We start from the raw sequence: 24,025 nt of genomic DNA, 5'->3' as shown, positions 1-24,025 counted from the left end.
CTTCGACTCCTCCCAGGAAGTAACGTCTGGGAAGTGGAAAGGAGTGGTTTCGGCCTCTCCCCACAAGCAGCCCTCCAGGACTGCCTCAAGCACCCGTGTTCCCTCTCCCTAAAGTCACTGTCTTGGGGCCATTCCGTAATCTGGGGTCTCGACTCTTCCTGGCTCAGCCAGAGGCCCTCAAACCCGGCCCCTGGAGCAGAGCTTTGAAGACACGCAATGCAGTTGCCTGGTTGGGGACAATTAACGAGTCCTGAAATCTGTGAACACCAGCCCCTCTTCCTGTCCTTGCATCTGTTCATCCTTTTGGAGTAACCGGCACTTCGATAGTCCACTGTCTCCCCAGACCGCGTGGTAGTGCCCCGGCGAGGGAATAATTCCTGGGGCCAAGAAGACCCATGGAGGACGTGTCATTGAGATGAGTGGCTGGCGAGGTGGGGCGGGGGATCGGCTTTCCAAACTGCGTGAGCGTCTAAGCTTTTAATACATTCGCCATGCTCCCACCTGGAAGCTGCCAAGAGTGCTGGCCGGACCTAGTGGGGTCAGCTGCCAGCCACCGTGTTCTGTCTTCCCTCAGCTCGGTTCCTGCTCTGGAGTCTTCCATGTGGGGTTCTGTTCTGCCCCTGCACTCCATCTCCTGGTAGCATTTCTGGGCTGAACCATCTTGTTCCACAGCCCAGTCCTGTGATTTGTGGGGCCAGTCCCTTCTTAATTCCCTACCCGCAGATACTTTGGTGAAGGGGGCTTCAGTGAAGGGTCCGGCTCTTTGCTTTTTCTTTCTCAGGTGTCCCTAGTCAGACAGCAGGGGAGGGCAGCAGAGAACACCCTATCCTTTCCTGTCAGAGCCTCAAGCCTTTCAGGTAGGTGAAAAGTGCTCAGGTCGGTTTTCTGACATCTCCCTCCCTCTACCCTTTTCCATTTCCTGTCTCCAGCCAGCTTTCCCTCAAGTTTCTAGCTATCTCTCTCTTATCTGGTCTCATGCACTTCATCTGCACAGAGGTGGAAGCCTAAATCCCTTATAGAACATGATGAAAGCTGTGGTCCCTTTTTCTAGGAAAATCCATGCAATAACTATGGACCCCACTTTTAGAATCCAAGAACTAAGGTGTAAACAACTAATGTTGTTTCAACTTTGGTGCTAGTATTTTACATTTTAACAGGAGTCAAAGCTTTAGAGGGAAAAATTGAGTTCTAAGGTATAACTTTGGGCAGTCACAGTTGTTTGAAAGGGATTGTGTGGGAAAGGGTGAAAAGATATTCTTGGTGAATTTGAGAAGGTAGTAACTCCTCCCCCTCAGCATTTCCCTAAAATGGAACCCTGGCAACATCCTGAATTTCTTCTCTCTCTTCTTTGGACTTCATATCCTGTCACATACTGAGTCCTATTGTGTTTTTTATACTAAACATGTCTGTAATTCATCCGTTCCTTTCCATCTCTCCTACAGCCGCCCTGGTGCAAGCCTTTGACATTTCTATAACCAACCTCTTTTCCCAAAGTTCCCCCTCACCCCCACCCCATACTCTCTATATAGCATTTATGTATCTAGCATATTACATAGTTTAATTTAAAAACATTTTTGTTGTGTTTATTGTTCGCTCCCGTGTTCCCAGGGCCTAGAACAACAGTTGTTACAGAGTACGTAATTGTTTAACAGAACATACAGCAAATTTCCACATGATCTTAAAAGCTTAGCTCACCTCCTCCAGAAAGCCTCCCCTGATCATTCTCCACTCTCAGGCCCAATGAGATACCACTTCTCCATGTTCTCACAGCACCCTGTCCCTGCCCTTGGTGCACTGTGTTGTGACTGTGTCTGCCTTTCTATGAGTCCTTTGAGAAAAGGGTTTGTGCCTTATTCATTTGGTTATGTACAGCGTGCAGGCCAGTGCTTGGCACAAATCTGGCCTAGGTGGTGCTGCGTCACTTACTGATCTGTCACTTTGATTTAGCAGTTCCTTTAAGCAAACACTTGTGCTCAGACATCTTGCAGTGGTTTCTGGGCCAAAGGATGCTGTCTAGACCTTTCTGCCTATCTTCCAAGGAAATTTAGGCCCCACCAACGGCCCATGGATCCTGCTTCTTGCCTGCTTCTCTGCGGCATTACTTCTATTCTCACCAGCCTGGATTCAGAAATGTACCCTGCCCTGCCACACTAGGCTTTCAATAGACCCCACTCACATTGTGCTCACTTCTACTCTCATCCTGTCCACAGGGTCCCAGCTCTTCTGCACCCTCTTGCAGGAAACCAGATGTCGCCATGCCAGACATATCTCCTGCTAATTCTTAACCCTGACTGCCAGCTTGTGAAGACAAATGAAGATAACGATATGTGAAGGGCCTGGCACGGAAACTGCACATAGAGTACACACCCCCTCCACTCAATTTTTAAAAAATAGGAATAATTATTTAATATATATATACATATATAATTCTGAGGCCCCAAACCAAAAGAACTATAATGAAGAACCAAACAAAACAAATCGACTCAGGTTCTAAGGGACGTCCTGGAGTGGGGGAAGATGCCAAGTCGTTGGGACTGCCAGGGCTAGCCCACCAGCACCAGCAGAGTGTGGCATCAGCTGAGTAAAGCAAGGTGCAGGCCTGCTCAGGGTTCCCACAAGCTTTGGAGTAGTCTCATGGAACTGGAAGCTCATCTCAGCAGGAAACCTCGGTGCTCTGAGCACAGAACTGGAACCCTTGCATCCTCCAGTATAAAAGCTATTGATGAGTTCATTAGTATATAGAGATTCAACAACAAAACGAAAAGACACCCTCTCCATAACTTGAACGAAGGCACCGCTGGGATTCGAACCCAGGATCTCCTGTTTACTAGACAGGCGCTTTAACCAACTAAGCCACGGCGCCAAAGCCGCAAGACAGTTCTCTGGAGGGGTGGTACACGACTACACGTCCAGGAGCCTAGTCACAACTTCAATTTTTCTGAAAGTAATTTTGACAAATCTCTGAGTTTGGCATCAAACGTCCAGCTGTGAGCTCTCCCCAGTATTGAAATAAGTAAATCAAACACCTTAACCCTACCCAGATGAGCACGCTTGGGACTCTATGATTCCGAGCCGGGGCGCCAACCGGATCAATCAGTTTCACTCTCTGATCTTGGAGGGAAGGGATGTGAATGCAAGATGGAGAAGAAAAAGCTTTCGTAGTCGGCAGGATTCGAACCTGCGCGGGGAGACCCCAATGGATTTCTAGTCCATCGCCTTAACCACTCGGCCACGACTACACAACCACGCTAGAGCGTTTTGTCCCAAGCCTACTTTCGTAGTTCTCCATGCCCCGAAAACACTTCCCTCTTACGATTCCGTATTCTGGGGCTTTGGGCTAGGCAAGGACAGCAAAGGACAGACTTGTAACCCACGTCCCGCTTGTGGCGCTGTCCCACGCACGCTCCACTTTACTGGGATCCTCTTCCCCCCATTCTCCCACCCACCTCCAACAACGCGCTCCCAGGGAAGGGTTGACGCGGCAGCCGCCGGGGAACTCTCCCGCAGCCCAAGCCCCTGGAAAGACCTTCCAAACCTTGGTGTGAAGGACTGAAGTTTTAAGACGTGGATCCGTCAACGTTTGCGATTGGAAAGTTAACTTGGCTGTGGCAGAAAACTTCCATGTACAGCAGGTATGGAGGTAGGGTAAGGGAAAAACAAAACGAAGCCTGTTGGCCCGTACGGGGATCGAACCCGCGACCTTGGCGTTATTAGCACCACGCTCTAACCAACTGAGCTAACCGGCCAGCCGTCTAACGTCATTCCTTCGGGTCTTCATATGTGTATGTATCACTATACTATAGCCAAGACTTCCCAACTAGCAATGGCAAACCACCACCAACTGCACAAGCATCCCCAAGTAATTGACCCTGCAACCTCTAATTCTGTAGCTTCTGGCTAGGAACTCCTGCCAGTCTCATACTGTTGATTAAGGATCTGCCTTAGGTTTGACGCAGGGGAAACCCACAGCACTAACTGCTTGACTGGGGTTTCACAGCAAAGGTTCCTCACATATCCCTCCTGGTGCTTGGTGCTCCCCTCTCCCCATAACCACCTTGTACTTTCCAACAACTCCAGGCCTGACTTCTTCCTGGGCCCAACCTTGCTGACTGAGACCATCATGGTGATGTTGTCTACTTTGCACCCCACTCCCCAATTTGCTCCCTTTAGGGCCTGAATTTGCTGGACCAGCTCTTCTCCAAACCAGTTTTGGTACTTGTGGCAAACAAGGGTGGAAATGATGGTAAACGACGGGCCAGCTGCCCGGAGGTCATGAGGCCTGGGACCCAGATGAACACAAGTGAGGAACATCAACAGAGCTTTATTACAGACCAAGGGGTCTGTCTGGAGAACCAGCACAAGGGGCAAGCCCCTGACACAAAGACAACCTAGGTGCTCAGGGCCGCCTATGAGTACAGGTGCCTTGACCCCAACCAGAGGAAATAGCAACAGCGCCATGATTTGCCTGTTTCCACAGTTTCCTCAAGAAAGGCTGGCATCAGAATACTGGGGAAATAACAGGGTGGCAGTCTGTGAATCCAGGGACCTCGGGTCCTGGTTCAATCGCAGAGAAGGTTAGGGCCTCAACAAGGGGGATGAGCTGGAGCCCAGGCCTCAAGGTTTCCAGCAGGGTAGGAAGAACTTTCAGGCCACTGCAGCTCAGGTTAGCAGTAGGAATCTAAGGCCCTCAGGGCACTGGGGTGCTCCTGGATCGAGAGGCACGACAGTTGGATCCTGGGATTCACACGAGTTAGGAAAGGGAACTCCCCACACTGGAATCGCTGTAACCGAGGAGGTTCTGAGATGGGAAGAAAGGAAACACATGTTCTATGCACGTAGTTTTTAGTCCCCAACCACCATTCCCCTCCCCAGCTCCAGAAATCCCCTATCAATCCCTCATCCCTCTTCCTCCTGGGACTCCTCTATCTACACCCCCACCCTTCCACCATTACCTAACGAGATTATCTTGGAGGGTTTCCTCTTAAGCTCAAAAGAAAGCACAATAGGGCGGAGGACAGAGAAACTGACACAGAGCGTCTGGAGGAAGTGGGTCAAGGGCTCATCCATCTTGGCTGAGGACTACAAAGGGAAATTCAAGATTAATCAGAACTCAAACTTCTAAACCCCTTCTACCAACCCCCCCAGGAATCTGGGTAACTGAGCCTCCTCACCCCTCCCAGCCACATCTCACCTCAAGTTGGGCTCCAGGTCCTATAAATTGCAAGGCCACTCTCCCTGGCCCTCGGACAAACTCAAGGAGGGAGGTCCACTCACTAGGACGCAGCCCTAGTGCTGCTGCCACTTGATGATTCCTACAGGTCACCACAGCTTCAGCAGTCCCATCCTCCACCAGGAGCCTGGGGGTGGGGGAGGGGGGATGCAGGGTAGGAATTAGAAACCCCCACAGCAAACCCAGGTGTCCAGTCACCCAGACCCAACATGACTCCCCCCCACCTTTTCCAGTGGTTAGCTCACTTCACCCTCATTCATTCACAAATGTTTATTAAGCAACTGCCACAAGCCAGGAATTATGCTAACACAGAGATGGCAGACAGACAAAGTCAGGTAATAGGGAAGTAAATGGCGCGATGGGCTTGTGCTCTGCTCTCACCTGATGCTGGCCTGGCTTATAGACGTCTGACTGGGGCAAGAGGGGCTCTGACAAGTACACCTTCCCTGAAATAGAGAAAGCAACTCGGAAAATCCTCTTGATCCCATCACAATCCTCTGGCACCCTGCACCCAGCTCAGCCTGTCCCCTCTCATACCTGGGGGCAGAGGCTGGTACAATGAGCACACACCCAGGAGAGCTGAAGGCTGAAGACAGAAACCACATGGCAAGAGGCAGTGGCCCGGAACAGGGCCCGGCGACCTTGCAGAAGTTCAGCCAGGTAGATGTGCGGCAGGGGAGCACTAAAGACAGAGGTCAAGAAACAGCCAACAGGGTTCTGGAAGCAGGGCGTGTCTGGAAGGCCTCAGCAGGTGTAGGGATGGGGACAGTAGTGGCTTGTGTGCTCTCCTGGAAGCCCCGTGGTCCCACATTTTGATTCCTGATCTCAATCATCATTATTTCTCAGGCTTGAATGACCAAGATGTTAGCCAAGAAAGATATCTGTACTTTGCACTGAAAAGCCTTGAAGGCCCCAGAACATAAATCTTTCTGGGTAAAATGATAGGTACTGGACATTTTTTATTTAAAGCAGAGGAAACCCTTCTGACTCAACACGTTTTGCTAGGATTGGAGAAGACTGCAGTTATGGCAAAAATTGCAGAGCCACGAATATGTGTGGGATGCAGAGGTGAGGCCGTGACATTTGGGGATTAGGGCCTGGGTCACTGACCTGATTGTGGTATCTGGGGGAAAACTCAGGACCTGCACATAAGTAGACGACCGGAAGCAACAGTAAACATTGTGGGATCTGCAAGTAGAAGAGGAAGAGTGATGAGGAGAAAGAAGTTCACCTGAGGGAGGAGCTGGGACCATCTCACAGGCCAGGCTACTCCCCCTAAGGGACACACCCTGACCGTGGCTCTACCAGAGCAGAGAGAAGAGTAAGGGAACGGTTGGTCTGGAACATCTCGTGAGGATAGAGGGCATAAACACCAGAGAAACATATCAAATGTAAAACCAAAGAGAAGGTGTCACTGCAGCACATGTAGGGGCGAGCCTTCAAAAGAACCACATCAGTACAGAGAGGAGGCGAGGCCAGCCACACAGATCTTTACCTGGAAACCCTTTTCTCTAGCTGGCTAAAGTAGACTCGGGCTCCTGGAAGAAGTCCTAGTGGGGGAGGCAAGTGTGGGTCCTCAATATATATGTCCAAGTGCAGAGGGAATTCACAGTCAGCAGTCTCCAGAGCTACGGTGAGCTTCACACACCGCTTGATGGCCCCAGTGCTCCCTACAGAAGGGAAGGGGAGGGGTCAGTGGTATCTTTCAGGACCACAAGGTCCCACCACTCTCCTTCACACCTTCCCCCAAAGGTGTCATTACCAGGCATCATCCGGAGATGTGACAAAATCTCAGCTGAGAAAGACACTAAGGAATCCGTGGAGCTGGAAGGTCAGAGAAATACAGTGACAATGAAGTCAGATCCAAGGGCAGTAAGGAGTTAAAGTATCTGCTGGAAAATTGTCTGTAAGGTCCTGGAAAGCCTTGCATTGTGTCAAAACACACACTAAAAGTAACAGGTCTTATGGGAAAAACAGGATTGTAGTGGATCACTCAAAATCTACATGACTTTGTATCCCAAGAAGTACATCAGGAAAGGTAAATCTCCACTTGCATTTATACCTAGAATCCCAGTCAGTCCATCATTCACAGCGTTATATGCTGGGGCCCATGCCCTCCCCTTCAAATCATAGGTCCTTGAAAACTTCCACTTCTAAAAGAAATCAGTTTCTTAAAAAGTACACATATAACCTAGTATGGTGTTTGTTTGCTTACACGGAGGGAAAAGTTTATATGAGGAAAATATAGTTGTTCCTGAAGTCATAAGTCAGCCATTTCTTGCAATAAAGGAAGGCCCTTCTCTATAGATTTTCAGCTTTTGTCCTTATGGGTTTTTTTAAGTTTCAATTCCTTTTATTGCTAAGGCTTTTCTTGAATTGTGAGAAAGCCTGACTACAATCATTTCAAAACAGTAACATGCTGGGAAAAATCAGGTATGAAACACAATTTCCATCTGACACTGACATCATTCCTCTAGGAGCTAAATCACATACAAGGAACACCCACTGTAGCAGAGCGTGGACTCTTCATCCAACCCAACCACGCCAGAGGGAGAGAGAGCAGTGAAACTGGCTGGAGACGCTGGTGGACATTTACTTGCCACTGAGCAGGTCAGTCAACGAGGTTTCAGGCAGTGCCCTGTTAATACCCAGCACCTCTGGGATGTCCTGGGGGCTCTCCAGTTCCAGGCGCCACTCATCCTGGACAGTGAGGCAGGACGCACAGCCAGCCAGCTCCAGAGGACGCTGCGATATGCAGGATGAACCACCCTCCTCCAACAACATTGGTGTCTGCTGGGAAATGGGAAGACGATTGTCTCTAAGTCTGTCCTGGTCCAGAGAGAGGTTCATAATATACTATGACCCAGTTTTGTTTTCTCTCTAGAGCCTGAAGGAAGTGATGTAGACACAGATAGACCTTCTATTTGACCTAGATCCACCCTTCTTCTAGGAGGCCTAGAACTTCCTCCCCAGACCCCAAGCCAAAAAAAGCTTTCTGGGGAGGGGCATAGTGAAACAGGACACTCACAAGAGGGCCAGGAGCCACGAGTCGGTATACTTGCCCTGGATGCAAGAACTCAAACCAGCGGACTGAGGAGCCAAGGAAGATGAGGAGAACCTGATGGGAAGAACAAGGTCCTTAGACAGGAGCCAGGGCACAGGAGCTCAGGTTCTTGGTCCCAGGTCCCAGTTTACCTTCTGATCCACGTTTTCATCTTCCATGGGCTCTGGTGGGCCCCACCCAGCTCCCTCCTTCCTCTGAGTGCCTCTAAGCCAGTTCCCTGAAACATGGAAACTGAGGGTAGGCTTGGGCACCTCCGAACTGGCTCTTGGGGGGACACAAAAGTTCCTCTTCATCAGTGCCTCCTTGTGGGACAGCAAGAACAGCCGGCTCTGTCCTCCGTGGGGACCCTCTGGGAGGGAGGGCTCTGTCTGAGGAGGTGTTGAGGAGCTGGCTGAGTGAAAGAAAGGTCTGGGCACAGACAGGATCAGGGCATCGGCCAGAAAGAACTGGACATAGACTCTGTTGGGAGAGACAAGGAATAGGTTTCTTAGTGACGCAAGCATTGGGTGCCATGGGCACCAGTGTTCCACCACCTGCACCGGGCCCTTGCCCTTTCCCTCGGAGACTAAAAGCACAGCCACCTCCCTGAGGACCAACCTGGCCTGCTGTTTCTGGATGAAGCCTGTCATGCTCAGCTCCTTCCAGGAAGGGAAGTTGCTTCTGACAATCCTTTCTATGACCAACTGGAACCTCTCTGCCCGCACCAGGCAGCCTGGAGGAAGAAAGTTTTCTATTTTGGCAAGAGGAGAGGATTGTGGGAAGGGCAGTGAAGCAGACCACCCTGTAGGACTTACTGTCCAACACAGGCCAGAGCTGCTCCCCTAACACAATGTGAAGGCCCAGGCCTGACTCCCACCTTGAAGGAGCAATACTCCAAGGGAGAAACCATTCTATCTGCATGTCCAATCCTGCCTCTGGCTTCCTGTGCTGAGAGGCCTTGATTCTACTTTCTCATAAATCGCAAAAATGCCTGTTCCTAGATCTGAGAAACTTTCCTCTCCAGGGTTTCCCTGCCTCCAAACCTCAATAAGCCCAAATACGACCATGACTCTTCCAAACTAAGAATGTAAGAAATGGAAGTTGTCACCCTGGTGCATTTTAGGAGCTACAGAGGGAGAACTTAATGTTGGGAATTGTAGTTCTGGCTAGGGAACCCCTTGCTCCTTTTCACTGCCTACCAATACTGGCCTCCTAAACCTCTCCCCAAACTTGCTGACTCACTCCAGCATCTCTAGGAAATCCCAGCAGGCGCTATCTCCCAAGCCCCTCCATCCTGGGAACCTCTACCCCACCACCATCTTCCCTCAACCTCTGAACTCCAAACCTATGAGCCTGGGGTCAGTGAGGGGTTGCGAGGGGTCGGCCAGGAGGAGGCATAAGAGGGAACCACTTTGGTCCTGAAGTTTCAGACAACCTTTACGAGAAGAAGGCGCCAGAACCCCAAGTAGAACCTGCAAGGAGATAAAGGCAGAGGTGTCAAGTTTTATTAAACAAATATACTGATCATCTATGTACCAGGCACTGTATTAACTGTTAGTTACAAATTGAACCAAAAAAACATGGTCTCTGACCTCAAAGAATTTATATTCAAGTGAGAAAGACAGATGTGAAAAAAAACACGTGCATCCACACATTTACTAGCTGGAGAGAAAGTATACAAATGGAGGTTAGAGGCAGGAAACTATGTAAGCCCTCATAGGACACAATAAGGAGTTCTGGTTTTATATGCACTGGGAGAAATAAGAGAAGGATGGATTGATTAATTGACTGATTGATTGATTTAATTTATTTCTGATGGCTGCTTGGAGTTTATTTTCTACTTGGTGCAAGAGAAGGATTGAAATTAAGAATTTTGTAATCCAACTTAACATTTTACCTGATCCCTTTCTAGTTGCTGCAGGGATAATGGATTGGAAGGGGCCAAGATGGAGTGGCCTAGTTAGAAGGTTAGTGCAGTCAAAATGACAAGAAAGGACTATGGTAGTGATAGTGAAAATGGAACAAAAAAAGCCCTGAGCCTTGTTGGAGCCCCACTTACCGGGGCTGGGTGGAAGGCAGAGGGCAGCAGACAGAGCCAGGACCAGGCCAGGCGCTGATTGAGTTCGCAGCTGGGCAGATGAGAAGCCTCTGGGAGGGGCAGAAGGGTCTTAGGGTCAAAGGAGTCCCAGGCCCTGCACTCCCCTTCCTTTTTCAGGGCGGCCAGAGTAGGGAAAGAGCAGGGGGTCTGCAGCCGAGCATACTGTCAGAGAGAGAAGAGAGATCAGGTTACACTTCCCCTGTACCCTGGGTGTCCCCCCAGGGCATTACCTCTGCTACCCTCTTTCCCCCACATCCTCATACCTTCTGGAGTGGACAGTGATGTGGCTCTTCAAGGATCTCATTTTGTGGATTCCGACTAGGGCAGCAGGGTGGAATGAGAACCTCCAAGGTAGGGGCAAGGATTTGTAGTCCCAGGCTGGGGCTCCCGGGAGAGGAATGCTGCAGGAACTGGTGGTGTCTCAGCATGTGGGGACACAGCCTTGGCCAGGTAAAACAGCTGAGTCACTTCTCCAAAGACCCTGTCTCTTCCAGAATCCGGCTTACCTTACTGAGGAAGTGTCCCACTCCCACCACCCCCACAGCCCAGACCCTCGTCCTCCTCACTTGCTGGCCAGCTCCTCCAGGGCCCTGGTGGCCCACAGGTAGAGGGGAAGTCCTAACTGATGTTCCCACACCAGCTGCTCATACAGGGAGGCCCCCTGGGCTCGGTGGGAAGACTGAGTCTCAGGCATCTGACGAGAGAAGGCCCGAAGCAGAACGGCACCACGGAGGCAGGAGGCCAGCACAGGCCTTCCTGTCCCTCCGCCCACTGACTGCAGGAGGTGAACATCCTGGAGCTGGGGAGGCAGAAAAAGTGAAAAAGCAAAGGTGAAGCCCCCAGCTCAATGACCCCAGGCAGAGTTAAATGCAGTTTTCCACTGCCTGGGTTCCAGGAGAAATATAATTTCTCCTTTACAGGTTATTTCCCTCCAGCCTCTATGTTTCACCTTCCATCACAACCCACTCCCCTGCAGTAAAGGCTTCATCTCCCAGGAGCTCCACTCAGTCTTTCTGGAGGCCAGGGGACTCCTGGCCAGTGTGGTCTTGGCTGTTCACCAGGCTGCCTGATACTGTCCTGGCTCTAAACCTCTGCTTCAGCTCCTGCAGCTCCTTCTCCGGTGAAGGTCCTTCTGGAAAGGAGATGCTCTGGACCCAACTGCTCCTCCCAGAGCCCCAGTCTCTACTCCTTTCTGATCTGAACTCTCATCCAAATCATTCCTAACAAAAGCATCATCCCACTCCAACACACATTTATTATTTTTATAATTCTGCTGTAGAGGTATCAACCTGCTGCAAAAAAAGGCCAGACCACAAAGGTAAGTGAAGCTACTAAAAGGGTCTCTTTTTGTCACCAGATGTGACCCCTCACATACCTCCAGACGGACACCTGGTCGCACTACTCGCCTGAGGCCATGGAGATGCTGGTAGGCGAGGCAGAGCCCCAGCTGCCCGTCCAGCTCATAGAGGCCCGCAGGCCGATTCAGCACGTCAGTGATTGTTCCCTGCAAAGAAATCAAAGGGCCAGTTGATCCCTATTCCTCCTCTTTGAAGAACCCACATTTCCTGCTCCTTCAGCTTAAGGATCTCTCCCTTATGCTCACCGTGTATGATAAGAGTCTGGAGTCCCGAATAAGACCTTCTGGACCCTTCTTGTCTTGGGGGTTGCATGGTATGGGTGGTGGTGAGGGGTCAGCCTCTAAGAGGGGCCCATCCAGCTCCAGTTCCAGCTCTCGCACACATTCTGGTTTCAGTGGCAACAGCTGGGAGGAGGGACTGGTCATCCAAATCCAGTAACGGTGACCACGGAGCTTGGACACTCGCAGCTCTGTCAGCACATAGGCCCTACCAGGCCAAAGGGCTCGGTGCCACACCAGCTGGGCAGGGACCTGGCTTGTGCGGAGGCAGGAAACATGACACATGAGATGCCCCCATGATGCTGCCCCCATAATGCTGCCCCTCTGCCAGAGCCCCTGCCCATCATGATGTGACCTCAGGGACCTGCTCCTCAAGAGCCTTTCCTTGACTCTTCATCTTCCTTGTTTGCCAATTAAGTCTTAAGCCATAGAACTTTCAGGATCTCTCCCTTCTCATAGGAGATGGCAAATGTTTCCTAATCCCTCCTCCAAGATACAAAGCATCCCTAAAACTTCCTCCAAAATATATAAATATTACATTCAGAAAATTTTGCCCTTTTTGCATTTCCCCATCCTACTCCATAACATACAACTTTCACTTATTTAATCAATAAGTACACCATTAGGTACGTATCCAGTTAAGGGAAATATAATAGACAGTTCTCTCTTCTCCAACTTATTTCAAACCACTGGGAAACACAGACATAAACCCAAGTAATAACATGGAGACACATATAAACAAGTGGCAAAAACAATACACATTTGGGAAGGTTTTAGAGAAAGAAAGAGACGGTTGGGATGGGTTAGAATGATCAGGAACGCTGAGTGAAAGAAGTGGAACTTGCCAGGGTCCTGAAAGCCATCTCTGGTTTGCTGAAGTGGAGAGGAGACAGAAGGGTGATTTAAGCAGGAGGCAACCACATAGAACTATTCAGAACTCAGAATAAGCAAGGGAGTGAAAACCTTGGCCAGGATGGAGGGGGAACGTTCTTGGGAGTTACAGGAGACCAGATGGAAAAGCCAAGATGTTGGGGGAAAAAACCCAGAAATAACATGCTGAAGACTTTTAATGTGTCAGAAACTAAGAAACATCCAAGTGGGAAAATAAAAATAAATAACTAACAGCAGAGGATATCATATGGACTGGAGAAGGGTGGTTGTTGAAGAAATTTAAGCAGAAGAGAAAAAGCTACATGGATGGCACTGTTAGTAAATGTAACAATCTCCTACCGCATGCTCCTCCAACGGGTAACAGAGCGCTGCTGCCCTTCTTAGGGGCTTCAAAACACACCAAGATTCAGGATGCTTGAACTTCATAGTCCCTGGGCTCAGCTTCACAGATTCCCATTTCTATTCTAAAACCAGTTAATAATGGTCTGACCGAACACATGAATGAACACTGGTGCTTCTGTTCTCCCCCCACTCCCCCTACGCTCACTAGACTTTCTCTAACCTCTCACTAGGACCTCCCAATATTGCAGTTGCTTCTCCTTTATTCAGACATTGAGGTCTTTCCCTTCCTCCGTCCAAGTGCTAGTCTCTAAACACCTACCCCCAAATCCTGCCATTTTTACCCACCCTTTACCTTGAGTCTACTGCATCACAGCCCTGTTTTCTCAACTCTTCTCCTAATGCAAAAACCCTGCTGAGGAAGGAAGGCACTCTATGACGCCCCCGGGCCAAACATTGATGCTAAACTTCTCCAACTGGGCCTCTGGCACTGCCTAGTGACCTCTCATCCTCAACGCCTAGCACAGCAGTTACCCTGAACCTTTACTCCTCTTTTCAGAGTCCAGTCTTTCAAGAGATGACCACACTCCTCTATCACAGAAGAGATTCACTGGGGTCATCTAAGGTGACAGTATGTCTCCAATGTGTCTCTTCCACAGCCTATAAACATAGCAAGATCTCTCCTCCCCTGACCAAGCTTATTCCAAAGCCCACCTCTGCACTCTCACAGTGCCTCGAGCACATACTTTTATCTACCGCAGCACTATGATCCTGAACAGTAATTACTGACTCACTCAACTGGTTGAGAGCTTCTGCAGGACAAGAGCCATTATCTTATTCAGTTTTATGCCTCTGAACTGACCAAAGTGCCTGGCATATAGCACATACTCAGTAAAGGCTGAATCCTGGGACAGGTGAATCTCTAGTCCCAGATATCTTTTCTTCTCTTCCAGTCATTCAAATCCTATCCATCCTTCAAGAACCAGATCAAGTCTGAACTCCCTCATAAGGCTTCTGACCACATAATAAATTCTAGCTAACCTGCTATAGCAGTCACAACTGTACCATCTTGGAACTTAAACACTGCTTTGTATTATTCTACTTATTTTATGAATCAAAACGATACAGAAATCACGATAAGATTATAAACTACCCAAAAGGCTTTCACTACTTTAGTTGCCCTGTAGAAATTCAAGTGCATTTCAGAGACTTCTCCCTTGACATAGAACATGAATAAGTCAACCCTACCATGCACAGAATTTTTAAATGCTCCAGATGACTTAAAACATTCTAATGTAAACAATATACATAAGCTCCAATTTAACCCAGGAAGAAAAAAACAAGATGGGACATTTGGGTGATTTCTAAGCATTTTTAGTTTCTTTACATTCTAATCACTGTTATTCCAGCTCATGACACACACAGACACAGGTAAGAATTGTTATAGTGCTAATAAATTTCATAGTTTCCTTTTTTGCTATGCACGTCTGAGAGCCTTTTCATCTTTTGTTTTAAATGCTTCTAAAACACTATGCAGATAATTTTATATAAGTCACCGAACAATAATCAGTGTAAAAACGAATGATTTTAAAATCCCACCAGTTGATGTAAAAAGACTCAACAAGTACCAGGTTTTTTTTTTTAAGTACACTTATTCTATGTTTTAATGGTGTTAAGATAAACACTTTCCTTGGTCATTCTTCTAATGCAGGGGAAAAACAAATGACGCTGGCAGTTTTTCAAAATGGGACACACAATACGAAAGTTGTCTACTCGAATGAACTGCACAGCAGGGACGTCTACTTCGTTCCTCCTGCACACAGGGAGGCTGTCACCTGGCCTCTTCCCTCAACAGAACTGTGCCAGAAACAGGTCTCCCCAATTGCCCTCCTTTCCTACACGGGTCCTCCTATGGTGTTATCTTTCCTATTAAGAGTTCGTACACCCCTTCCACATCTTCACACCCCTGAGTTGACCCTAATCCTCACCTGCACAATGACAGACACATGGCTGCCAGCTGGGGACGAGCCACCAAGAGATAGGACGAAGTAGGCTTTCTTTTGACTTCTCACCAGAGCGCTCAATCGAACCAGCGTCCCAGCAAGGTTTGGCTGCACATCTCTGCACTTGCTTCTAAAAAAGGTAGAGGGAAGAGAGAAAGAAGTCATTTTTATTTCTCTTCTTTTTCTCTACAAATGCCTTCTCTTCCACTATAATCTAGTAGCGACATTGATGTAAAATTTCCCAACCCAAAGCTATTATTCTAAAAACCTCCTTCAAACTTTACTTGCCCTCAGATAAGGCACATTTCTCTCAAAGAATTCTGCTCTTAACTTTCTGAGAGGCCCCCTCGTTCCCCTCGTTTGGAAATATTCCATCTCTATTACTCTCAATACCTTTCTTTCCCTCCTTCCACTGACCCACCACCATCCTCCCAGTATCACGGTGCTCTGTCCTCCCCTAGACGGAAGAATTACCTGTGCCTGAGCAGGCGAGAAGCAGTCTCTGGGTAGAGAACAGGAATGGGAGTGAGAGGGCCAGGACTGATGGTCAAAGGAAACACTGGCACCGGAGCACCCCAGAGCTCCAAGTGCCCTTCTCTGGAGGACTTTATTGTAGGAGGGAGGTAACTCCAACTGGGGAACAGGAAGAGGTGGCCCAACCAAGAAAGGTCCAGATCTATGAGCTAGAAAAGACCAAGGGCAAGGGTTAATCAGGACTCTTGGATCCAATCCACCCCATTCCATCTTTGCTCCCTCAGGGACTTAACTGCCTTGCTCCCTAGACACCATTCTTATTAGGATCCGAGGCATCTGACTCAGGGAATAGGCCCTCTTCCCACTCACCTCACAGCCCAGGGTACCAGTGTTATCTCTTATGTAGAGGCTTCCATTCCTGCACTCATGTTCCAAGTCCCCTGATCGGTCTGTCAGTGTCCCTACAAGTAACAGCTGCTCCTGGGGTAAGAGGACTCCACGCGGTTCAGCTTCCTGGGCCCAATCCTGGTATGCAGTGCTGCTCCAGGACAAGTGACTGCAGCACGGGCGATGCTGTTGGGTCCTGAGGTCCTTTACTGAGACAAAGCTGCAGAGTGAAGGGAACAGAGGTTCTGTAAAGCCAGGTTCTGTAAGGCCTAGAAGTTTACCCTCAACCCCAGCAAATCCCCCGAGATCCCAAGGAAAGATCAACGGGGACATGGACTAAGAGAGAAGTCTGACTGATTAACAAGGAAAAAGTTGGGAATGAGGGTCCAAGAAAATAGGGACAGGGTCTGGGTCCAAAGTCGGGGTAGCACCTAGGGAAGGCAGGAAGAAGGTCTGTGCTGAATGGTATCTTGAACAAAAGACAGTGCCACAGAGAGGACCCAGAGAAATGAAGTAGGAGTGTCAGAGGGGCCTGAGGAGATGAGCTTGTGGGGAGAAGCTTTCAGAGATAACAAAGTGCTCCTCTGACAGCATCTCAACTTTTAGCTCCACAGAGAATTCCCATGGGGGCACTAAGGCATATCTGCTAATGCCTCCACCTCACTGGCCCCAGCCAGGTTTCCTCCCTAGTCTAGAACATTACGTTACTAGAGACGGGCTGGGAATCCGAGACTGAGGTGGGAGTTGGCTCAAGAGTTCCCAAATCTCAAGAGATGTTTGAGATCAGCCACTCTTAAGCAAAGTGCTATAACACTGCTGAGTCACTAACAATTGTGGGGTATATCACAGACACTGTGATGTGACAGTTAACTAATCAAAGCTGTGATATATTTGCATTTTTGTAATGCCATTATTCCACTTACATTTCCATGATTTTTTCAGTGGAAAAGAAGCAAGATAAGGTTATGAACCATCACAATTTATCCCCCTTGTTGTACTCATGAACATAATCCACATATGAGTATTAAAATCAGTAATGCCATTCTGATGGCCCACTCCCCTTCTGCATCTGCTTCATTCTTTCACGATGGTTTCAGAGCAGATAGAAAGCAAAGACAGAAACTAACCTGCATTGAGTGCCTGCTATGCACATACTATATTGGGTCCATTCATGCTCAGTACTGCATGGAATCATCACTAAAAAAAAAACATGTAAACACCACCAATGAGGAAATTCAGAGAGGTTCAGGTACATGGTGGTGTAGCTGGCAAAGCCAGGTGTGTCTCACACAAAAGTCCATGTTCTTTCTGTCTTTCCCTACTTCCCTAAAAGCCCAGGAAAAAGCAACTAGAGAAAACTATTCATTTACCCCAGGCACCAACAAAACAGAAAACAGTAAGGACAGGGGTCACTTTTCTCAGATTCTTCAGGGTCTGGGTCCAGAACCTGAAAGTGATAACCTCAAATCTTTTGCATTGGTCATTGCCCTCCAACTGTCAAAGCCCACCATGGTACCTGGCACACAGCAGGCATTCAATGAAGGGAAATGGAAAAATGAATGAATAAAATATTTATATCTGTCAAATAATTTCTACTTTATCCTCACCACCATCTTTATGGACACTTCACTTCTAAAACATTGTGCTATCAATTTTATATTTACCTTGAAGAATAACAAGAAACATAAAAAGGTTCCAAGTTTCCTAAAAGTTAACTAACTTTTCACTTTTCAATTATTCTTTTCAATTTTCATTATTGGGAAATAACAAATTAAACAAAGCTGAACAGATTTCTACCTTTTTTATTCTTTAAAGGATAAAGTGACATGTATACTCATATAATAAAATACCATAGAGTAGTTCAAATAAATGAGCTAGAATTATCAATGTGAATAAATCTCAGAAGTACGAAAAGTAAACTGCAGACACTATATAAGGTACGGTACCATTTATACAAAGTCTAAGGATCTGCAAAACTACTATATATTGCTTAGGGATAGATGTGTGTATAGAAAAAAACATAATGCTATTCACAAGAATGATACACCACCTATTCCAGATAGTGGTTACTTCCATGAGAAGGTAAACAGGTTTCTTTTTGCAGGACTCTTCACAGACTTTATTTAACATGTTAACAAGCCCCATGACTCTGCTAGAGAAGGTTATCATATCCAAAGTCTCTCAAACTTACTTGGTCATGAAAACCTTTACTTGTAGTGCTTTATTAACATTGCCTAGAACAGTTTAGGAAATGGTAGTGTCGTGTGAAAAATAAACAAAAACACTTTCAGAAGACCTCAAACTCAGATGCACTTGGAGAAGTCACTGTCTGTATCTTACTTTCCTAATTCACAAAATGAAATAATATCAGCCTCTCCCCTCCACTTTGAGTTATTTTTCCACATTTTCTTTTTATCTTCTCACCTCCTCCCTCCTTGTCTCTAAACTTGACTTGAGCCAATTAAGGAGAACTATAGGAAAAAGAAAGCAGCTCGATGGAGAACAGGAAAGACGGGCAGAAGTGGGTTTTGTTTAGACTACCTCTTTCTCCTCTTAGCAAGTTTCCCCTCACTCATCTCACCTCCCCCCTTTTAAACTATAGACCCTTTCTTTTCAATCCCAAATTTAACTTTCCCCTGAGCCCCACCTCTCCTTACCTGTAGCTGACAGGTAGTGTAAAACCCTGGTTCCTTCCCTGAGACAAACAGACAGTCTTCACACAGTCGATTACCAACTCAGTCAACTGGACATCACACTCCTTGGCAGGCGCACACAGGGTCTCTTGGATGAAAGCCTGGGCAGCCTCAAGCCAGGCTTGTTCCTGAGGAAAGTGAAGCCAATTCAAACACCTTCCTGATCACCCTGCCCACCAAGGAGATTTGGGGAAGAAAAAAGGAATATTTTTTAAAGAGGTAACTTAAATGAAGGTGAAAAATAAAGTTTAGAGCTTGAAGAAACCTCAGAAGTCTTAGTCCAGCCAGCCAATCAACTTAGACAACTGGCCATCCAGCTTTGGTCTTGTCTCTTTCTTTAACAAACCTGTACCAACCCTTAAAGCACTCAGAATAAATATATCCTGTGAACCCTTCTCTGACCATCCCAGGCAGAATGCTGCTCCCTCACTGGCGCTCCCACGGTAACTTGCACACACCTCTATTAAGAGCAGTGTTGAAGAATTAAAATTTTGTTACTGGGAAAGAAACAGGGAAATGTAAACAGCAACCATCAAACAATGTTTTCCCATTCAGTAAACATAAAGTAGTTTTAGAAAGTGGTTCAATCTGGAATAGCTAAGAGACAATTTAAAACTCATTATGAAGGACATAATGCTTATACTGTGTGAAATAAATTTAAATGGCAAACTCCAACCAAATTGGGGGAAAAAAAAAAAAGAGCAATGATCACCAGATACAATGGTATACCATCTTATATGGAGTCTGAGTCTAAAACCAGAAATTTGAAAAACAAGACTGGCCAAAATCACTCTTTAAAAAAAATCCTTTACATTGCTCATAAAAAACAGTACATAATACAATATAGTAATATGTATTTGGAAGTGTAAAGTAAATGTGCCTAATAATAGACATTACATAAAAATGACATAGGCAGAGTATAATTTTTAATTATCCTCCCTCTTTTTTTAGTGAAGTGTATACATCTGAGTTCCTGTAAGCTAAATATATATAAGATACAGTCCCACTGGAATTGTTTCCTGTTCTGTCTCTGTAGCTAGGACGTGGGCTTCCTAAGGAGGACATGAGCCATCTTTGTATACTTGCAGATTCTAAGCACATAGTTGTTTCTCTATATAGATAATTCTAGGGAAGAGGACCAGTTTGGCCTATTCCCTGTGCTATGTAGCTTTATTTTAAAATTCCAACAGTTCAACAATACTTAGGGGTAGGACCTTTATCCTTCTTGATACACAGTAATAATTTTAAACCATTACAGCTCTATCTCTGTTCCTCCAATGCAATCCCAGGGTAAAGGGAGCTGGGGTGGAAGTTGGTGCCAGACTGTGTATTGAACTTGGGTCTTGTGTACAGATAGGAAGAGGTTTAAAAAGACATTCACATTTCAGGGTAGAACTACTTGGTTGAGGGTGCTATTTGCTAAGTTGGTGAACACTGGAAGAGGGTTTCTGTGAAAAGCTCAGTGTTTGCATGTATGGTGCCTGTAGGTTGGCCAGGTGGAGACTCTGCAAAGCAGATGGATACAACTAGAGCTCAGGAGAGAGATCTCAGCTAACGTAGAGATTTAGGAAAAATCAGCATTTATTGCTGGCTATTAAAGCCATCCAGTGGACAAGGCTGAGGAGAAAGTGTATAGTGTCCTCAAACTTCAGCCTGTATCAGTATTAACCTGGGGACCTTAGTTTAGATTTTATCTCCTTAATTAATGTCTTTCTACTCTGTCTTCTCCTCATTGCTGAACGTCAACATTGCTGCCATGGTTGGGGTCCCAATCATCTCTCACTACGTTTCAACCACAGCTTTCAAACTCATACTCTAGTCTCCTCTCTCTAATGTTACTTCTGGAAATGACAACAAATCTCATCGAATTATTCTTCCGCTTAAAACTCTTCACTAATTCCCAATAATCCTCAGGTTGAAGCCACTGCGTAGCAACATTTGCCAGGCTGTCAGCTCTGACCCCTTCACCATCGACCAACTGAACTTTTTGAGTTTTTCAAAGACACTTGCTCTATCTCTTGCCTTTGAACATGTTTTGCCTCCACCTTGAAGCTTCTTTTAGCGCCTTCCCCCCCACCCCACCCCTTGCTAATTCCTGCACGCACTTCGGGTCTCAGAAGCTTTTCCCGACTATCGGTTACACCTGCGTCACGGATCTCCCCTAGGAACCCACAGCCCCACAGTTCGCCATTAGTTTGCTCCTGGCTTCTCATTGGGCTTGAAGCCTACAAAGTGGATGAAGACGTGTTTAAGGCTTACAGCCGGCGCCACAGGCATGATGGAAAAAATATATTCGCAGAACCAGTGAGAAGGGTGGGACGGACAGCCTCACAGCTCCCCTCTCGCCCAGGCGCGGCCTGCAAAGTCAGGGAGGCAAAGAGGCAAGGTGGACGTTACAGGAGAAGAAAATCTGAGACAGACAAGAAAAAAAGGAGGAGGGACGGAGAACGGCACTCACTGTGGCAAGAGCCTCAGCCCGGGAGGCAGCCATGACGCACGGAGACTCCGCCCCTGGAAAGCGCGCCGAGAGCTCGGGGGAGCGCGGGTCGCTGACGTCACCGGCGGGCCGCCCTGGCTCCACCTCCAACTCCCCCCACCCCATTCAGCATCTTTAGACCTCCTTCCTGCACTCCCACCTCTGTCCCCGCGACTGGCACTCCAAACCCCTTATCTAGTACATCCTGTCTGGCATCTCTGAGACGGGGGGTGGGGGTGGGGGGGGTGGCTCAGGAGCTCAAACACAGCCGGCCTGGCTGGTAACTCCGAACCATCTTTCCATCTTCCTGATCCTGCCAAGCAGAGAGAAGCGTTTCCTCCTGCATGCAGCCAAAGCACATCCTTCATACTTGGGTTATGGCCTTAACTCAGCGCTGTAATCATCTGTGTCCCCCACTTGACTGTGAATACCTAGACACTTTGTCCTATCCTATTTTTCTTTGTATTTTGATGCCTAGAACAGTGCTTGTCGTTAAATAAGAACCTGATATATATTTATGGATCTACTAATGAAAGCCTTTGCTCTTCCTAATTTAGTCAAGCAGCCAATCAATCCATGGCTTAATAGGCAGTGAGAGCACAGAATTCATGCAACTATGTGTCAGGCACTGTTCTAGGCTAGGCTAGAATTGAAAGAGATGAAGGACACATATGATGGGGATCAAAGAGAAAGAATGGACAGGTGAAACAACAAACACAGAGGCCCTGTGGTGGGAAGAAATGCAAGAAGTTGATGAGGCTGGAGGGAAGGAGAGGAAATTAAAGAGACAAAGTGAAAGAGGAGCACTTAAGGCCATTGTACATTTAGTACATTTATAGCAGCCTCAAATCATTTTTGGAGCAAGATAGAATAAACATGGATTATAATATAATAAGGATAAACATTTTAGATAATAAGAATGCTTGAGTCATAACAGGAAAATCAAGACTAATTCTACAAGTTATGATATCCCCTAGTTCAACTTCACTTGATGCAAGGTCTCTGTTCCTTACAGGAGCTAGTTAAGTACTGTGGTGCCAATTTATTTATAAGGCAAATCTTTGTTTGCAATCATTTCTCATTATTACAACAGAGATGTGTTCCTTCCCTTTTCACCAAAGCAACAGCAAACAAGAGATCCCCCAAAGAAGCTGAAACCTCTCTCATTCCACTCCAGCCACACTGGCTCCCTTATTAGAACACCAGTCTGAGCCTAGTCAAACTCCCAAACCTAATGATTCCTTTTACATTCAATATTTCTCAGCTCTAGAAGACCCCCCTCCATTTACCAAGTCCATGAAGATGTGCCCTGTGTCCTGGGATTTACTTTTGACAGTTTGTAGGAGGGAGAGTTGAGTTTAGGCTCCAGTGATCAGAGAAAGTTGAACTGGACCCACCACCACCTGGTGTGACTAAATGTCAGATTCACAGCTTAATCTGGTGGCAGCATGTAGGGCCAAATGAGAGGGCCATAAGTTCTGTCACAGAAGAAGGGAAGTATGGACAATTGGGAGCTGTCTCAGATCCAGTGATTTTGAACAGGCTGTGCTTGTTCAGGGGGCAGCTGGAGTAAGTGACGAAAGTCAGGAGAAAGATCAGGGCCAAACTGATGAATCTAAAAGTCACTATATGAACGTGAAAACTGAAATGTTATAGAGCTAAAATGTAGAGGAGCCAGGACCAGAAAGATAGAGCTGAGCAGACTAAGGCTCCCTTAAGGAGCTGGAAGCAGGTATGAGATGGAGCCAGGAATGCTTGGAGGGAAAGAAACCCAGGAGTAGTCAGATGCCAAGAATCAACAAGTGGCCTCTGTCAGAAGTGAGCCAGAGAGTACAGTCTGGAATCTTACCTACCAAACAAGAAATAACTGTTATGTCTGGGGCAGGGTTGGAATTAGGGTGAGGCAAGTGAGGCATCTAAAATTTATTAAATGTAGCATCCTAAGTGTTGTACTTGCCTTACCCTAGTCTTGGCCCTGTACTGGGGAGAATGGAATGGGAATAGGAAGAATGAGAATAAAGATTTTCACTTTTTCCTCCAAACATTCCTGTGTTGCCTGACTCTTTTAAAAAGACCATTAGGCTGACTATAGGAAACAGTATTGAGATTCCTTTAAAAACTAAAAGTAGGCTTACCATATGATCCAGCAAGCCTACTCCTGGGCATATATCTGGAGAAAACTTCAATTCAAAAAGATACATGCACTCCAATGTTCATAGCATCATTATTTACAATAACCAAGGCATGGGAGCAAACTAACTGTCCATAAACAGATGACTGGATAAAGACGATGTGGTATATATAGTATATATATACTATATATACACAAGGGAATACTACTTAGCCATGAAAAAGAATGCAATAATGCCATTTACAGCGACATGGATGGACCTACATATTATCACACTAAATAAAATAAGTTTGAGAGAGAATGACAAATATCATATATCACTTATATGTGGAATCTAAAAAAATTACACAAATGAACTTATTTACAAGACAGAAAGAAACTCACAGACATAGAAAACAAACTTACGGTTACCAAAGGAGAAAGAGGAGGAGGGATAAATCGGTAGTTTGGGATTAGCAGATACACACTACTATATATAAAATAGATAAGAAACAAGGTCCTACTGTATAGCAGGGGGAAATATATTCAATAACTTGTAATAACCTATAATGAAAAAGAATATATATATATACACACACATACATATAACTGAATCACTATGCTGTATACCAGAAACTAATACAG

At 46.7% G+C, this 24,025-nt stretch overlaps 1 protein-coding gene, 1 long non-coding RNA gene and 3 other non-coding genes across 7 annotated transcripts; 1 reads left to right on the top strand and 4 right to left on the bottom strand.

Annotated features, from left to right (window-relative positions):
• Positions 1–738: 738 nt before the first annotated feature.
• LOC140686460 (uncharacterized) lies at positions 739–3,040 on the top strand. The gene is made up of 2 exons (XR_012060298.1): positions 739–857; positions 2,211–3,040. It is a non-coding gene; the product is annotated as an uncharacterized lncRNA (long non-coding RNA).
• Positions 2,790–2,863, bottom strand: TRNAT-AGU (transfer RNA threonine (anticodon AGU)). Its single transcript has one exon. It is a non-coding gene; the product is annotated as a tRNA-Thr (tRNA).
• A 117-nt stretch (positions 3,041–3,157) lies between the features above and the next one.
• TRNAS-AGA (transfer RNA serine (anticodon AGA)) lies at positions 3,158–3,239 on the bottom strand. Its single transcript has one exon. It is a non-coding gene; the product is annotated as a tRNA-Ser (tRNA).
• A 433-nt stretch (positions 3,240–3,672) lies between these two features.
• TRNAI-AAU (transfer RNA isoleucine (anticodon AAU)) lies at positions 3,673–3,746 on the bottom strand. The gene has a single exon. It is a non-coding gene; the product is annotated as a tRNA-Ile (tRNA).
• Positions 3,747–4,305: 559 nt separating this feature from the next.
• On the bottom strand, positions 4,306–21,359 carry CTC1 (CST telomere replication complex component 1). 3 transcript variants are annotated; one of them, XM_015250806.3, is made up of 23 exons: positions 21,253–21,359; positions 18,759–18,922; positions 16,084–16,321; positions 15,715–15,923; positions 15,226–15,370; positions 11,975–12,259; positions 11,747–11,875; positions 10,938–11,170; positions 10,635–10,812; positions 10,333–10,533; positions 9,619–9,745; positions 8,892–9,006; positions 8,426–8,753; positions 8,259–8,348; positions 7,827–8,023; positions 6,993–7,054; positions 6,726–6,900; positions 6,341–6,418; positions 5,768–5,912; positions 5,612–5,676; positions 5,192–5,357; positions 4,953–5,079; positions 4,306–4,798 (listed from the first exon to the last, which is right to left on the bottom strand). In XM_015250806.3, the coding sequence occupies exons 1-23, from the start codon at positions 21,283–21,285 to the stop codon at positions 4,665–4,667; spliced, it is 3,624 nt and encodes a 1,207-aa protein (XP_015106292.1). In that variant the 5' UTR covers positions 21,286–21,359; the 3' UTR covers positions 4,306–4,664. The 3 variants fall into 3 exon arrangements, with proteins under 3 accessions (XP_015106292.1, XP_015106293.1, XP_072796764.1); XM_015250807.3 differs by having other exon boundaries at positions 7,827–8,020; XM_072940663.1 differs by lacking the exon at positions 21,253–21,359 and adding an exon at positions 17,229–17,298 and having other exon boundaries at positions 18,759–18,898.
• Positions 21,360–24,025: the final 2,666 nt, after the last annotated feature.

This window comes from Vicugna pacos, chromosome 16, assembly GCF_048564905.1.
Source record: "Vicugna pacos chromosome 16, VicPac4, whole genome shotgun sequence".
NCBI classification, from domain to species: domain Eukaryota; kingdom Metazoa; phylum Chordata; class Mammalia; order Artiodactyla; family Camelidae; genus Vicugna; species Vicugna pacos.
The sequence above is the reverse complement of the archived record's forward strand: the minus strand, read 5'-3'. Positions and strand labels throughout refer to the sequence as shown.

Excerpts from the sequence above, each read along its gene's own strand:
- CTC1 (XM_015250806.3), bottom strand. The coding sequence starts at position 21,285 with ATGGCTGCCTCCCGGGCTGAGGCTCTTGCCACA. Across the intron at positions 15,924-16,083 it reads CTGGTACCCTGGGCTGTGAG|CTCATAGATCTGGACCTTTC; the intron begins GTGAGTGGGAAG and ends GGTCTTTTCTAG. Across the intron at positions 5,913-6,340 it reads CCCCCAGATACCACAATCAG|TGCTCCCCTGCCGCACATCT; the intron begins GTCAGTGACCCA and ends CTCTGTCTTTAG.